Raw genomic sequence first — 16,508 nt, 5'->3', positions numbered from 1 at the left:
CTCTAAACCCAATGCTCCCACCACTCATTGACCTCTCTCTTTGCCTCAGCCTCCCAGGGTGGGTTGTCTCAGATGATCTGGTTTAGGACTCATAGTCTCTCCAGTGTTTATTCCAGGTAAACCAGGAAATAAGAGAAGGAAAGTGTCCCTGTGTCTGTCTGCAGTCCTGCTTTGAGACCTCCTCCCTATTGAGGATTTGTGAAGTTCTCCCTTCTGAGATGTGAAACCCACGTCAGACATGAGGTTGCTCCAGTCCTCACGCCCGTGACACACAGAGTTGATGTAACAGTCCTAGCTGGCTGGAGGGTCACCTCCCTGGTGTGAAGCCAGAGAGAGGGGGCAGGAACGAGTGCAAGAGACTCCCCTCCACTTACACTCTTATGAGAGTGACGCCCCCATCCCTTTTCCTTTTTGTAGATCACTGTGAGTCGTATCAACACTGGCTAGCAGGTTCCCTTGGCATCCACCGATCCCCTGCCCTCTCGAGAGATTTTTTTTTTTTGCCCCCAGAAAGTTCTGGAAAAAACCCCCAACCAATTCAGTGAAAAAGAAAGTAACTCGGGTTTCTCTCACACCCAATTTTAGGAACCGACAATTGGGTTACAGAGGTTAGCTGACACCCGTCTCTAATTTCTGGGTCAGCCCCTCTCCTGGACCCAGCCCTACTTGGGCCTCCTGAAGGCTCAGAGTCTTCCAGGAGTGGGAGTCCCATTTCCCCTCCTCATGGCTCTGCAGGCGGCTGGTGTGGGCCCGGGACCACTGATCCAGGGAGCCCAATAACTTACCCTCTGCTCCTGGGTGGCCACGAAAGTCTGGAACCCTGGAGCCACCCCAAAGCCCAGCTCTTGGATGAAAGGCGGCTCAGACTGACTGTGGATCTGAACTTTCACTCCTGCTTCAAACGTCGTTTCCTCTGAAAGAACAAAGACAGAGCCATGGGTCAGTGACAGCAGGTGCTCACAGAGTCTTGGGATTGAGAAGCTCAAAGGGACGTTAGAAAGGCCACATGGCAGGCAGCATAATGGCCTGAAAAGACATCCATATCATCATCCCTGAAAAGTGGGAAGACGTCACCTTGCATGGCAGAAGGGACCCTGCAGATGCAATTAAGTTAGGGACCTGGAGATGGGAAGGTTATCCTGGATTATCCGAGTGGCCCAATGTCCTCATGAGAGTCTTCGTGAGATGGAGGCAGGAGGGTCAAAGTCAGAGAGAGAATGGAAGAAAGTGTGCTGCTGGCTTTGGTCATGGAGGCAGGAGCCACAAACCAATGGATGCAGGCAGTTGCTAGAAACTGGATAAAGCAGGGGGATAGATTTTCCCCTGGGGCCCCCACAAGGAATGTAACCCTGCCAGCCCCAGATTTTAACCCAGTGAGATAGGTTTTGGACTTCTGGCCTCCATAACTGTGACATGACAAATCTGTGCTGTTTGGGATCACTGTTTGTGGAATCTGTGACAGTAGCGGTCAGAAGCGAATTCAGGCCAGTTAGGCCAACTCTTCGCTTGGGTCTCCAAAAGTAGAAAACGGGATTATGAAGTGAGTCATTCACCTTTATTTTATTCGTTAGCTTCTCTACTTGGCCATGAGCTGAAGGTGAGGGGATCAGAGGAAGAAAACATGATGACACAGTGGTAGAAATAAAATTACAGGACTAGCTTGTATGCCAAGGTGCCCGCCCCTTGGAGCTTCTGGAGATGGGCAACTGGTAGAGAAGCTTTGGTCTCTCTTTAATTTGGCAAGAGAAATGGCCCCTGGCAGTGGGAGGTGGCAAGGGTGGTGGAAGGCAATGGGATAGCAGAGCCTGGCTCATCTTATAATGTTCAAAATTGGTGGAGGACCCTTTACTGGGTCTCCTCTGTCTTGCTCTTTCCAGACAGCCTGCAGAACGAGCTTTCCAAAATGCAAACCTGCACAGGTCTCTCCTGTGCTGATAAGGAGCCCAGCCTCCATAACCTGCTCCTGTTCCAGCCTTGCTCTGGGCAACCTCCTGCTTCATGGCACCATGTGTCCAACCCTCCAGGGCTGCCCAGATTGGTTGTTACTCGTCTCTGCTCTGCATGGAGGCACATGCCTTTCCTTTTGCCTGGAAAGCCTTTCAAACTTGTCTACCCGGCCAATCTCCCTACGCGTCACTGAAGATTCAGGCCCCCAACCCCACCCAAAGCAAACCCTTCTCTTGCTCTGTTGTATTCTTTCCATATGCCCGAAGAAGCTTCTGCCACACCAGAAGAATCCTTTATCTGACAGTCTTTCCACCAGGCTGGAGCATCCTGAGGCCAAGTTCTGGGCTATCTCCCTGGACCTCAAAGGCCCTGCACAGGGCCAGGCACATAGCAGGTACTCAGGGAAGGGCTGCTGAGTGAATAAGAGATTTGCAATTCAAACCTCACTCAGTTATTAATGGGCAAGGCCAATCTAGAGTCCAAATCAAGGAGTGTTCTAATTGAAGGGAATGGAGGGACACTTGGGTGGCTCAGTCAGTTGAGCACCTGACTCTTGATCTGGGCTCAGGTCATGGTCTCATGGTTCATGAGTTCAAGCCCCGTGTTGGGCCCTACGCTGACCGTGCAAAACCTGCTTGGGATTCTCTCTCTCTTTCTCTCTGCCCCTCCCCCATCAAAGTAAAGAAATAATCTTAAAGAAATAAAGAAATGGAATGGGGAGAGGATGGGTAAATGAAGGGATGAGGGAAGATGGCGTGAGGGAGAAATGGAGGTCGAGGTTGGGGAGGGAGGCAGGGGTTTGTTAGCACTGGGGCTACAGTCTGGGGATGAACACCAGAGGAAGGAAGGGCTGGGGCCAGCCATGGGAATGGGCAAGACTCACGGACAGTCTGGGGGCCAGTGATGGAGGCAGGGGAGGGTGCAGGAGCTGGGTGAGAATTCCAAGGTAGGGGTCCGAGGGAAGAAGGGCTTAGTAGGCACACAGGGGTTAGTGGGAAGGACAGGCAGGAGTTTCAGAGTCCAGACTTGGAACCCAGTGGCTGACATGGGATTTAGGCAGAAAGGACCCTCGGCCAGGAATCCTCTCATCATGATTTCTTGGAACTGGAGAGGATCCCAGGCAATCCACAATCACACCCCCTTCCCTCCAGCAGTCGAGCGTTCTGCTATCTCTTTACTCAGACTGTCCATGCAGACTGCTGCCCGAATGTCCCGGGATGCCTGTGTCCCTTGTTCCTCCCAGTACCTGTGGCCTAGCAGATGGACAGGTCCACAGGTGCGTCAGGGAGGGGGAATGCAGGACAGGGAGGAGGGGGGATTACAAGAGAGGGAAGATGGTGGAAGGGGAGGAGGGGTGAGCCTGCCCAAGCAAGGGGTTGAAGAGAGGTCAGGAGCCCAAAGAACAGGCTCAGATGGGGAAGGAGCCCAGTGGCATGATGCTGGGATCACGGGGATGCCTGTGCTTGGATGAACTGAAAGTCTGTTCAGTGGCTGTGGGGGGCAGAAGGGGAGATATGCCAAAACTTGTTTTCTGAAGCTCTTGGAAGCTGCGTGCCTGCTGTATAACTGAGCTTAGAAAACCTTAGAGCCAGTAAGACAGGCTCAAAGGAGGGGTCCCCTGGCTTACAGGGAGAAAATGAAAAGTGAAGCCTTTCTGTCAGAAATGCTTCAAGTAATGGGCAAAGCAGACAGGCCAGGCATGCCTGCCTTGTGAGAGCCGCCTAAGGCCAATCAGGATGGGCTGGGATTCGGAAGGGGAGTTTATTCCAGAAGCAGCAGGGGCTGAGGCAGAGTAAATTCCTAAATAACCTCCTATTGTTACAAATATCCAGCAACAGGATGGGCACAGAAGAGAGTGATGGATAAGATTTCCACTCTCTTTAGAGAACTTCCTGCCCAGATGGAATGTTCTAGAATCCGTGCTATCCAACATAGTAGCCGCTAGTCACATCAGGTGTGACAAGTGCAACTGAGGAACTGAACTTTTAATTAATTAACTAATTAATTACCCCCCCCCGGCTTTACTGAGGTATAATTGACAAATTGTCAGATCAAGTATACAATATGATGATGTGATACATGTCCACATTTTGAAAGGGTCCCATCAAATTAATTAATACACCTATCACCTCACGTATTTACCTTTTCGGCTTCCTTTCTTTATTTTTAATTGAATTAAAAACATTTTTTTTAACGTTTATTTATTTTTGAGAGAGAGAGACAGAGCATGAGTGGGGGAGGGACAGAAAGAGAGAGGGAGACGCAGAATCCAAAGCAGGCTCCAGGCTCTGAGGTGTCAGCACAGAGCCCCACGCAGGGCTCGAATTCACAGACTGTGAGATCATGACCTGAACCGAAGTTGGACGCTTAACCGACTGAGCCACCCAGGCGCCCCTATTTTTAATTGAATTTAAATTTAATTAATTAACTTAAATTCTAATAGCCACAGGCGGCCGTGACCACCTCAGTGGGCAGTGCAGCTGTAGAATGTGAGCTGCGAGCAGACCCCAGATGTCTCGGAGCGTCAGGGACGACAAGGATGCCACCCCTCTGCTTTCCTAAACAGGTGCTCCTGGGGGTCTCTGGTCTGCAGGCCTTGGGTGACTTGGGTGGGGCTCTGGGCAGCAGCTGGATTCTTGGCCAGCCCACGACTGGAGTCTCAGACCCTCTCTGGCCCTGCTTTTCCCCAAAGCACTACTTATTCCCAGATTGTTTCTCTTCCTTCATGGACCTGCCCTCAGCTCTCTGTGGGTCATTCTCCAGTCTGATTAGGGAACAGTCCCCTTCTAGTCTCTGCCCTATGCCCGCCCACAGTCTTTTATGTTTCCTGCCTGGACATGCATGCTATTAGTGCAACTATGAAGACCTAATTTAAGAGCTGAAGTTATCAAACATAGACGGTTAGAGCCAAAGGCTCAGATCATGTGCCTCAGAGGTTCTCAAAATGGAACACACATCAAAATCACGTAGGGAGCTCTGGGTGATGATTTTGGGGACACACTCCTAGAAATTCTGATCCGGTCATTCCGGAGTGGAGCCCAGGTATCTGCATTTCCAGAGATTTGGCGATAGGTTATCTGAGGCCAAACACATTTGGGCAAGCAGTGATATAGTTCAGAGAGGGGAAGTGATTTGCCCAAGGTCACACAGCAAGTCAAGAGCAGAGCAAGGGCTAGAAGTCAGGTCTCCTGATTTCCAATTAAACACTCTTTCTACCTCACTAGGGGTGTGGTTTATTTCCACGAGCAGATGCCCTGGTTCCTAGCTCTGGGTTTCTTTCCTTTTTAAAAAATTTTTCTTAAAATTTTATTTATTTATTTTGAAAAAGAGAGAGAGAGGGTGGAGAGGAGCAGAGAGGTGGAGTGAGAGAATCCCAAGCAGGCTCTGCCCTGTCAGCGCAGAGCCCAGTGCATGGTTTGGTCTCATGAACCATGAGATCATGACCCGAGCCGAAATCCAAGAGTCGGACCCTTAACTGACTGAGCCACCCAGGCATCCCCATAGTTCTGGGTTTCTGATTGGGGGTTGGAGAAAGGGAGTAGCTTTTTCACGCCACATCCCCTAAAACCCCCAGCGCAGTGCCTGGAACCGGGTGGAGTTCAGTAATCGTGAATGAAGCAAATGAGTGGGAAAGAGTCCTCTGCCGAGTCCACCTTTTCCTGCCCTTTGGCAGCTGGGAGTCTGCCCAGGGTCTGGTTGGGCACAGGGACGTGCCAGCACCACATGCTATCTGTCCATGTCACAGGACTTAGACGTCTCTCCCACTGAGATGGAGGTGGGTTGTGCATAAAACAACAGCGGCTGCAGCAGCAACTGTAACAGTAACAGTATCTGGACCACCCCCACAACTTTTGGGTCCCGGTGCAAAATGAAAATGTGGGGCCCCTGATTGAAAAAGGATTAAGAATTTCAAGGCAGCCAATCGCAGAGCGTTACACAGAGTGTGGCTCTTCTGAGCATGGGGGCCTGTGGGGACTGCACACATTGCACACGTAAGGAGCCAGCCCTGACGGTAAAGCAGACTGACGTGGACAGAACCATTCACAGCCTCATATTCCCCTCATCACCAAATGATTCAACACTGAGCTGCTTCAAAGAGTGCAGGCCCCTGGTTCAGTGAAGGATTTGTTTACACATCATGAACACCAGGATTCAAAGCCCCCGAGAGATAGAAAGAGCTCGAGAGAGCACAGAAAAAGGGGAAGCTGCTACGAACACAGTGCTAGGAGCACTTGTTAATTGCGACCAAACAGGAAAGATAATGTTGAATCGGGAGGGAGGGAGTAAAGTGCATTCACCCTGCAGAAGCCGGAATACTGTAGCATTTTTTAGGAGCACGGCCATGGCCGGCCGAAGGTGAAGTCTACCTGTAGAGCATTTTCTGTGCGTGCAGAAAGGCTTTGGAACCTCTGCGGGAGGAGACCAGGAAGCAACGGGCAGAATGCATAATGGGGCTGGGAAAGTACATCGCAATAAAAGAGGCTTAAATCTTTAATCTTTGCAAATTACAGGAAGCATGCCGAGGAAATAAACACGAGGGAAGTAGGAAGGGAAGATTTTCTGAAAAGCCAGAGGAATTTTCTAGGCTAAGGCAGGGATGTGCTGATACAAAGCAATCCGTGTTGGCGGAAGCTGACTTTATAACAGTGGCAAGGATAGCTAACTGGAGGGGAGAGGGTAGGAGGGAGGAAGCCACATGGGGGGGTTGTAGTGGAGGATAGTTTCTGTGTGTCCCCTGGACTGTCCTCTGCACTCTGCTCTTTGCCCTGGGAGCTGAACTTGTATAGACTGACCTGATGGGCTCCCTTGGCCCCCGTTTTCCAGTTGGGTTCGCCAGTGGTGCATCAGCAGGAAACCGGAGGAGAGAGGAGTCAGTCTGGAACATTCGGTCTCTTAACTCTATGTGTCGGATCACTGCGAGTTAGTGTGTGACACTTTAGCAAGCCGCAGCTCTGGGTTGGGGGGGTGCTGAGGGAAGCCCTCTGGGATTTCTCTTTCTCTGAGTTCTGGTGCCAGCTCTATTTTCTGCTTTCCTTAGGCATGGTGGCGGCTGTCCTGCTACCGGGCCCAGGACAATGCACCCCCCGTATTGCCTTCCCTAAGCCTTGCCCACACCTTGGTAGATAGTCCTTCATTCATCTTTCCCTGTATTGCCCGGTCTGTGGGTGCTGTCGATTCCCTTCTTGGGTCCTCACTGGTGGAGCTCCCAGAGGGCGTCTATTACCTAAGCTCTGAAGGGCAACAGGAGGCACCCATGCAGCACCAGGCACTGATGACAATCGTTGTGTTCGAGCACTCCCTAGAGAGGAGACCTCACTGCCCACAGGACGGTCCATGGTTCTCCAAGTTCATCCTTACATTGAGTTGAAAACTGCCTGTTTACAGATCTCCCCCCTGCTCCCAGCTCTAACCCTTCTTCCACCTGCCACCCCCCTCAAGGATCTGAAGATAAATAGTGTGACCTCCACCATGCTAACCTTCCCCAGTAGCACTGACCCCAGTGTGCCTTCATTTCTGGAGGCTTTGCTAGCAGAGGTATGCTCAGAGGGGTGCATGGCCTAGAAGGGCTTCTGTGTGCAGGAGCTCAGGATCCTCTCCCCACCTTCCACAGGACAGCCAGTAGCCTTCACTGTATACGGACTTCCTGAGGGCACTGGGTGGGGCCAAAGTGAGTAGAGCTTGCACGCACCCAGAGTAGAGAACTCTTTTCCCCAGAGAGTGAGCTAGGCATTCTAAGACAGGTGGATACATGGCTCTTCTATTTGGTGAGTCAGAGCCAGAAAGAGCCTCGGACAGTTGGTTAAATGCTTGGGCCTCTGGGGTCAGACGGGGTAAGGTCAAGTCCCGTTCTGTGACCTTTGGCAAGTTATTCAATCTCTTGGAGCATCGTTTTCCTGCAAAATTTGCAGAATGAGTTTGGACATAATAATGGATCCGTCTTCACAGGACTGTTGACATTGCACAGAAAGCCCTTAGCACAGAGTCTGGTGATTAAGAAAGGCTCGCTAATTGGGGTGCCTGGGTGGCTCGGTTGGTTGGGTGACCGACTTCGGCTCAGGTCATGATCTCACAGCTCGTGGGTTGGAGCCCCGCGTCAGGCTCTGTGCTGACAGCTCAGGGCCTGGAGCCTGTTTCAGATTCTGTGTCTCCTTCTCCCTCTGCCCCTCCCCTGCTCACACTCTGTGTGTGTCTCTCTCTCAAAAATAAATAAACATTAAAAAAAAATTAAAAACAAAAAAGAAAAGCTTACTAGTTTGTAGTACTATCATCATCATTTTTCAGTGTTTCTGGCTTTCTACAAAATCCACCTAGATCAGCTGCTCTTTCCTATTCCTCCTTCCTCATGTGACTCCCTGCATCTAGACTGGCCCTTCTTCTTTCCTTTCATCTGGTTGACTTCACCAGCTTCACTGTCACTGCCTCCTGGGAGCCTTCCTCCTTTGGATGCCTTGCCTTTTTCATGTAACTCTCTGTCTCCACTGAGATTGGGAGACCCTTGGGAACAGGGTCACTGTTTTATTTATTGTATCTGCATAATATTCGGCACACAGTAGGTGTCATACACGTTTTCAGAAGTGAGCAAAACTGCACAGCTGATCTCTGAGACTCACGGAGTCCCATCTTCTCATTTTACAGCTGAGACAGAGATGCCGACAGGATGACGCATTTGTCTGGGTCTCACGGTGAGCTTTTGGCCAAGCTGAGTCCACACAAGGCTGAGCCAGCTCGAGACCCTTTTCTCCAGTCTCAAGGTGGCGGGTGGTGAGTAAGAGACAGGTGGGCAGCTGTGTAGGGACTTAAGCTGAAGCAAAGCTTCAGCAAAGACCACCTGTGACTCCCCCATGAAGGGACCCAGCTTGTGTTACCATCTTGTGTGGCTACTATCTGCCTGCTTCTGCTGCCCGTGACATCACGGTGGCTTAGCCATGGGGGACGAGACTCATCTTTTGGGCCTCACTATTCTGCATGATCGGGAAGAGAGGCCTGGAGTGTCCAGGTCCATGTTGTCCAGGCAGGGGAGGGGCCAGGCCCATCAATCCACTGGGTCACCCCAACCTCCCAGGGGCTTCTCTGGCTGCTACTGTTGACTGGATGCTGGGGGTTGGCCCTGCAGTTCTCTGGGACTGGGGTGCATGTGTGCGTGTGCGTGTGTGTGTGTGTGTGTGTGTGTATGGTGGGGCAGACAACAGACAGGGACACATGCAGCATCGGGTCAGCAATGACAAGTGCTGGGGGGAGAAGCAGGGGAGAAGACAGTGAGACAGGACGGGCAGGGCAGGAATGACTCTTCCAGATGGGAGGCAGGGCAGGGCTTTTCAGGGTTATGGCGTTTGCACAGGGAACCCGACTGAAGTGAGCAGCTGGGTCATGGGATGACCCAGGGCAAGTGTTCTGGGCAGAGGGAACAGCAGGTGCAGAAGCCCTGAGACAGGTGTGACCTCTGCCTATTCTAAGAGCAACAGGGATGTGGTCAGAGGCCAGATAGTCACTTTATTACTCCTTACGGTCACCCCAAGAGGCAGGCTTATTACAGATGAGAAAACGAATATTTTACAGATGAGGAAAAAGGCTCAGAGCAGCCAGCTTGCCATAGTCACACCATGCAAATCCAACATCAAACCCTGGCGGTCAGTATCCAAGGCTCTGCTCTTTGCCCTCCAACACCCGACCTTGCTTAGACATTGTGCCTTTCTGGTGTCACTGGTCCCATTCCCCATTGAGTAGCTCTCTTTGAGAGCCTGTGGGCCAGGACTCTGAGCCACTCAGCTTTGAATCTCCTATAGGACGTGAAAAACAACAACATTGGCACATGTATGGTAAGCTTTGGGGTCTTCACAGACTTGCCTAATCAGATCCTTCCAGCCGTCCTGAGACAGGCATCAATATCCCCATATATTTGTGTATGTATATATATATATATATATATATATATATAGTGTATATAAATATAATTACAATCTTATGTATACATATAAGTTTATGTATATATATATATAAGATTGTAATTTTTTTTACATCATAGCCATTTTACAGATGAAGACACCAAAGCCCAGAGAAACTAAGGACTGCCCCAGGGTCTATGATTCATGGCTGCATAGAATTTTGCAACTAAGGAGAGTCTTTGACGCTGCTTTAATCCAACTAACTTTTCATCTTTCAGGTAAGAAAATTGAGGCCCACAGAGAGGGCAAGTGGTGGCCTGGCAGAGCCCAGGAGCCAGATATCTTGACTCTTCACTCTCCTCTGCTCTTTGCCAGTAGGCTAGAGGAAGCAATGGTCCCAGGTGACAAGCCAAGAACGTTTCAAGCTGTATAGGGAAGGAGGGGGAGAATAGTTTAATTGATACTGGGTTCAGCAGCCTGTGTTCTCTCCTCTCAGAGTTCAGGGGAAAGCTCAGTGTGGGACAGTGACCATGGTAGGGACTGAGGTCCTAGCCCAAGCCCTTGAGAGCCCTGGTGGAAAGGGTCTGCTGAACACTGTTTGGGCAGTCAACTGGAGGTGCCATCTTGGTTCCTCCTGTTCTTCTGGCATGCACAGAGGAATCAAAGGAGGCCAAGGTGGGCCCCAGGAAAGGGGAGCCAGGGCAGGTCTCAAGAAAAGCATGGGCTCTGAAATCATGGAGCCCTGGATCTGACTCCCAGCCCCACTGCTTAATAGCTGTGTGACCTCAGGCAAGTTATATTGCCTCTCTGAGCCTTAGTTTCCTCTTGTTTAAATCACTGATCCCTCAGGTTCCTCTCAGCCCTGAAATTCTGTGAGCTGGGGATCATACACAAGTCTCCTAACCTCACTGCGTCTCATTTTAATTTCCTGAAAACTAGATTAAAAAAAAAAAAAAAAGACATGACCACCCAGCAGTCACAAGTCAGCAGAGGCTGTTTTGTAAAGAAACCCTGAATTTCTGCCTGGCTAAAATTGGGCCAAGGGTGCTCCCCGCCCACCCCTCCCCTGACAGGCCCAGTTGCACCGCGTGTCTAGGTGAGCAAATCCAAACCCAGCATGGAGATGGGCACGCTCACGCTCCATTGCTCACAGGTGACATTTTGAGGCTAGGCCAGCTCCAGAGGAAGAAAAATCAGCACTGTGTCCCCAAGCTGGATGGGCTGCAATTATGTCTGTTCAGGGCAGTGGCATGAGGTAGTGGGGTTCTCACTAACAGCTCCTTATCAAGTGGCCACAACGGTTTGGTGACGGCTGCAAAGCTCGGCCCCTTCCTGCAGAGCCTCAAAGGTGACTAAGACGTGCTTTGGCAAAAATGTCACCCTGGTAAACCAAGTGTTCTTCTATTTTTCTGTTTTCATTATTAAGGAACACTAACTCATGGTGGAGAGAACCAAGGACCAAATCAGAGACGTGATTCAAGGGCTCGTCCCAATACTTCTTAGCCATGAGGTCACGGGAAAGCCACTTAGCATTTCAGAGACTTGCTTACTTACCACATCTGTTAAATGGGTTAATCTGTTAAGTGGCTAGAACTGCTCTATGTCGTAAGAGTGTATGAGGATCAGAGAACAGAAGGCAGCTGAAGCACCTTATATACTGTAGAGGGACGTGCCCACGTTGGGGAAGGAGGGGTTCACGTTGGGTCAGAGATATGCAACAGAGGAAAGTGGCTTCACATGACACATTCCTGTTAGATAGAATATTTACAAAACATACATCAGTGAAGGCACCCGTGTAGAGTTGGGTCTAGTCTCATTGTAAAAAGATTTATTCCAAGGATTCTTTAAATAATGAGTTTCCCTAGTGCATCCAGGCTCAGAGATTATAAATTATTTGCTAAGAAGGCTGATGAGTCTGGGTGGGCAACCAGCATGCAGGAGCAGGAGATACCACCCTTGAAAAGCCATCGGGAAGAGCCATGTATCCAAAATTAAAGGGGAGGCTGGTGGATGATTAAGATTCTACTTATAAAAATTCTGATTTGCACGCGCTGGTGGTGGAAGCTAGGTACAACCAGATTGCTGAACAGAGCACATATATAGATCGTGATGTAATTACAGGAGTCAAAGTCACTCAAAGCATGACTTTTTGTCATTGAATATTTTCTCAATCAATGGATATAAAAAGCATGATAGCGTTCATGTGGGGGTGATGTCTGAGAAGTATCTGGTTGTTAAAAAGGCATCCTCATACATCCAAAGGGTGGGAAACAGTGGTCTTGATCAGTGCTTCTCCTACTAGAACGTGAATCAGCCAGGGGTCCTCTTACAATGCAGATTTGGGTTGGGCTCTGAGATTCTGCATTTCTGACAAGCTCCGAGGGGATACTGGTGCTGCTGGTTGGATGACCATCCTTTGGGTAGAAGAACTCACAGGAGAACGCTGATGTGTTCACAGAACATACCAGACCCGTGGTGGTCTGGCCTCTGCCTCCCTGTCCAGCTCCTGGTCTCAGCCTTAGATCCAGCTACCCCAGGACACCTTGGGATGTTCTTGGCTTTGGCTCTGGATTTCCCTCCCTGTGTTTGGCCTCTCACCTGCTCATGACACACCCCCTTTCTAACTCCCCTACTCTGCCTAGCCACTTGCAGACAGGCCTGGGATGAGGCCCAAAGGTCACCTTCTCTCTGAAGCCTCTCCTGACATGCCCTTTTCCTCCCTTCTGGAACCCATCGTCTGCTCCTTCTTAGGAGTTTATAGCATATCATGACATTTAATTCTTCGCATGCCCCCCAGATTGCAGAAGCCTGGCACTCCACAGGCACTTTATGTGAGCGCTGTTGGATCAATGAATTTCCATCCAGTACTTAATAGGACCCCTCGAGATAGTCCCTGGATTGTGAACTCCTTGAAAACCCAGACTGGGCTGTTCCTCTGTATCCCTGAGGGTCTGGCAGATAGTAGGTAGTCTTGGAAATTTACAGAATAGGAGGACATGATCTCTGAGGTGAATGTGTTTAGTCTAGATTTTGCTCTCAGACCACTGCCTGCCTGGCTGGGACTTCTGATGTATGGTTTCGGCACAGCACTTAGCATGTGCATTAAGCAGGTCTTCTCAGAATGATAAAAGTCAGGCTTCTGGCTGCCTAATGGATGCTTGCCTCCAGTGGTACCTCTGACTTGTGACATCATTTCTCCTGAGTCCTTGGCACCTGTGGGAAGCCCCCCATGCCCACCCCATCCAGCGCAAAGGTCCACTCTGAGAGTGAGCCCAGAACCCCCTGGTTGCCACACATCCCGGTGTTCCAGACTCTCAGGATTCAGGCTGGAGCCAGCACCTCTCCTTCTGGTAAGGTCCTCAGCACCAGGCACCATGACAAGAGTGCTTCCTGGGAGCAGAGATGTCAGAGAAACCATAGCAACCATCTGCATCCACTCTCACTATGTCCCATTTGTGATAGAAGATAGAAAATGTGCTACCCTTGATAGCTGCTTGGGCCTTCCAGCTATGCGGAGAGGTTATGATTATTTTACATTTAATTTTAATTTTTATCAAAGCAATAGATGTACATAATTTAAAAAGCCAAATGATACCGCAAGGCTTTTAATGAAAAAAAAGCAGCGGTTTGGGGCTCCCCCTCTCCCCAACCCCTGGGTCCCAGTTTTCAGAGACAACTGCTTTCAACTGCTTGAGCTGTCTCTTCTCGTATTTACTTTCATGTTCCTGTGGTCATCAATTGCTTGAAAGACATTTCTTGGTTTTAAAAGCTTTTAGGTATTATCTACCAAATTAGGACGTAGACCTTTCCATGAGGGGGCCTGCTGTATTTCCTTTCTTTCCATCCTCCTGTAGAGTTATATGACATTTTGGCTAAGCCAGTCTCCAGCTTTTATGGAATTAGATAAATATTGTCCACACCCAGCCTTGTAGTATGTAATGATTTTGATCTTTTTTGTGGGAAATTCTTCTGTTTTTTTTTTTTTCCTTTCTTTTTGTTGGTTGGTTGGTTTGGCTTGCTAAGTATCTACCGCAGAAATGGCAAAAGAGGAAAAAAATGTCAAACTCCTAGAAACGGAGGAGAAAAGTGGTTGCCAGGGAGTAGTAGAGGTGGGGGAAATAGGCAGAGGTTGTTAAAAGGGTACAAACTTTCAAGATGAATAAGGTCAGAGGATGTAACATATGACACGATGACTGCAGTTGATGGAACTGTATTGGAGAATTGAAATCTGCTAAGAGAGTAGAATGAAATGTTCTCACCAAAAAAGTATGTTTTATATGTTAATATATAATTTACGTATTAATTATATAGTAAAACCTGGGTGTGTGAGCATAATTAGGTCTGGCAACATGCCTGTGATCCAAAGCAATCGTCTACCCAAGTGAATTTCAGGAACCATTGGTTCAGTTGTGATCATGTGACATGTGGCTCCACGTGCTACTTGTTTCGCAAGACATCGCTCATTTATCAAGTTACAGTGTATCAGAGATGTTTGCTCGTCTTGTGGAGCCCTCACAGAACGAGTTACTTGCAATCCAAGGTTTTACTGGCAGGACATACAAATATAATTTATATATTAATTATGATATATGTACGATATCTGGATTTGGAATATATTTGAAACCAAATTCTACCCTCATACTTCAGTTGTAGCTTGCTGGGTAGAGAATTCTATCTTAGAAAAGAAGGATTGATTTGTTTTTTCTTTCCAGAAACTTTTAAGGTTTTCTCTTTACCTCTGTTAGCCCGAATTTCTCAAGGGTGCATCTTGGTCTGGTTGTTTCTCTACTTAACTGCAGACAGGACTTGGTGTACTCTTTAGCTATGGAAAATCATGTGCTTTGGCCGGGAACTTTTCTTACTTCTTTGGCAAGGTCCCCTTCTCCATTCTTTCTGGTTTGTTATTCTAGAACTCCTGGTAGTAGCATGTTGGACTTCCTGGATTTACCCTCTCGTTGTCATATTTTTTCTTCCTCCCATTTTCCATCTGTTTGTCTGTTTGTTTTGCTTTTCAGGACATTTCCTCAATTCCAACTCTTTTATTTATTTATTTTTTTAAAATGTAATCGTATTTTCATTTCCAGGAGTTAAAAAAAAAAGACGTTTCCTTCGCATGTTACTTTTTAATAGCATCCTATTTAAATGGCTTGTGTTTATGGATGCAATATCTTCTCTCATCTCCTGAGAATTTTTTAAAAGTGGTTTGATGTTTCCTTCTGCTCCCTGCATTTATTTTGTATTTATTAAACACTTACATAGTCCCCAATATTTTTCAGGCACTTTTCAAAGTACTTCATACATATTAACTCATTTCAATCTTCCTAACAACCTAACAGAGTAGATAATAATACTTTTTTTTTTTTTAATAAAGTAGGCTTCATGTCCAGAATGGAGCCCAAAGTGTGGCTTGAACTGACGACCCTGAGATCAAGACCTGAGCTGAGATCAGTTAACTGACAGAGCCACCCAGATGCCCCCAATATTAGTCTTATTTTAGAGGTAATGGAATTGAGGCTCAGAGAGGTTAAGTAACTTGCCCATGGTCACCCAGCTGGGAAGTTGTATAGCTAGGATTTGAACCTAGGCTCTGCTCTGGCTCTAGAGCTTGTGCCTTTAATCATTATCTGTATTTCCTCAAAGCTTCTTTTTTAATGTTTTTTTTTTTTTAATTTATTTTTGACGGAGAGAGAGACAGAGCATAAGTGGGAGAGGGGCAGAGAGAGAGGGAGACACAGAATCCGAAGCAGGCTCCAGGCTCTGAGCTGTCAGCACAGAGACTGACGTGGGGCTCAAACTCACGGACTGTGAGATCATGACCTGAGCCGAAGTCGGTCGCTTAACCAACTGAGCCACCCAGGCGCCCCTCAAAGCTTCTTTTTTGTTGGGCTGGTGTTGGTTCCTGTTAGTGGTTTCCCCCCAAAGCCTGGCTTTCTGGCTGTCCACTCCTAAGTACGAGGTACTTAAAACTGTAGTCATTCCTGGGTGTTGGAAGACTTACTAAGGGACTTCACTCTGGGGGGATCTAACCAGGACATTGTGTCCGGGGAGTCCTGACTGTCATTCTCCGTGCATCTTCTCTCTTGAGTCTGTCAGTCTCTCCAGTGAGGGATTATAGTCCCAGACTTCTGTTTGGGGGGTGGTGGGATAGATTAGCGTGGCGGGGGGTGGGGGTCTCACTACTCAGTAGGCAGAACTTCACCTCATCTCCCTGGTTTCTGTAGGGTACTTTACCCATGTCTCAGCTTTGCCTGGTTTCCCCACACCCAGCACCAGACTGTGTCATCTCGTCCTGTGCTGGGGTGGGGAGAGGCACTTGGCTAGCTGCTCTGGGCCATGAGCAAATATCTGAGAGACTTAACAGCTCCTTTTAAAGACTTTTAACTAATCCTCCTTGTCTTAGCTCCACCTCTCATCGCTGTCTTTAGCAGGGTCCGATGCCTCCCACTCCTGACCCTTCCTGGCTGTCCCGTGGTGACAGCTGTGTGGCTTTAGTCAGCTTCTCGGTGCAGACCCTTATCTCTCAGCCTTGTCTGCCACATGCCAAGTTAATCAGCATCCGCCTTCCATCTTCCAAAAACTTGCTGATGTTGACCGGTGTCTTCTCTCCCATCCTCTCTGTCATTGTGGGTTTATACTTAACAACAACAACAAAAAAAATCCATGATTCTCATTTAGGAG

General features: G+C 48.6%; 1 protein-coding gene across 1 annotated transcript in view; it reads right to left on the bottom strand.

Annotated features, from left to right (window-relative positions):
* Nucleotides 1–16,508, bottom strand: part of ASIC2 (acid sensing ion channel subunit 2) — a 263,980-nt gene that overhangs the window by 62,761 nt on the left and 184,711 nt on the right. Inside the window, exon 3 of the mRNA XM_049636644.1 lies at nt 786–913. Within this exon, the coding sequence (XP_049492601.1) occupies nt 786–913 (128 nt within the window). The remainder of the gene's footprint in view (nt 1–785; nt 914–16,508) is intronic.

Source organism: Panthera uncia, chromosome E1, assembly GCF_023721935.1.
Source record: "Panthera uncia isolate 11264 chromosome E1, Puncia_PCG_1.0, whole genome shotgun sequence".
In the NCBI taxonomy this organism is placed as follows: domain Eukaryota; kingdom Metazoa; phylum Chordata; class Mammalia; order Carnivora; family Felidae; genus Panthera; species Panthera uncia.
Note: the sequence above shows the minus strand (reverse complement) of the source record. Positions and strands in the feature narration are given on the sequence as shown.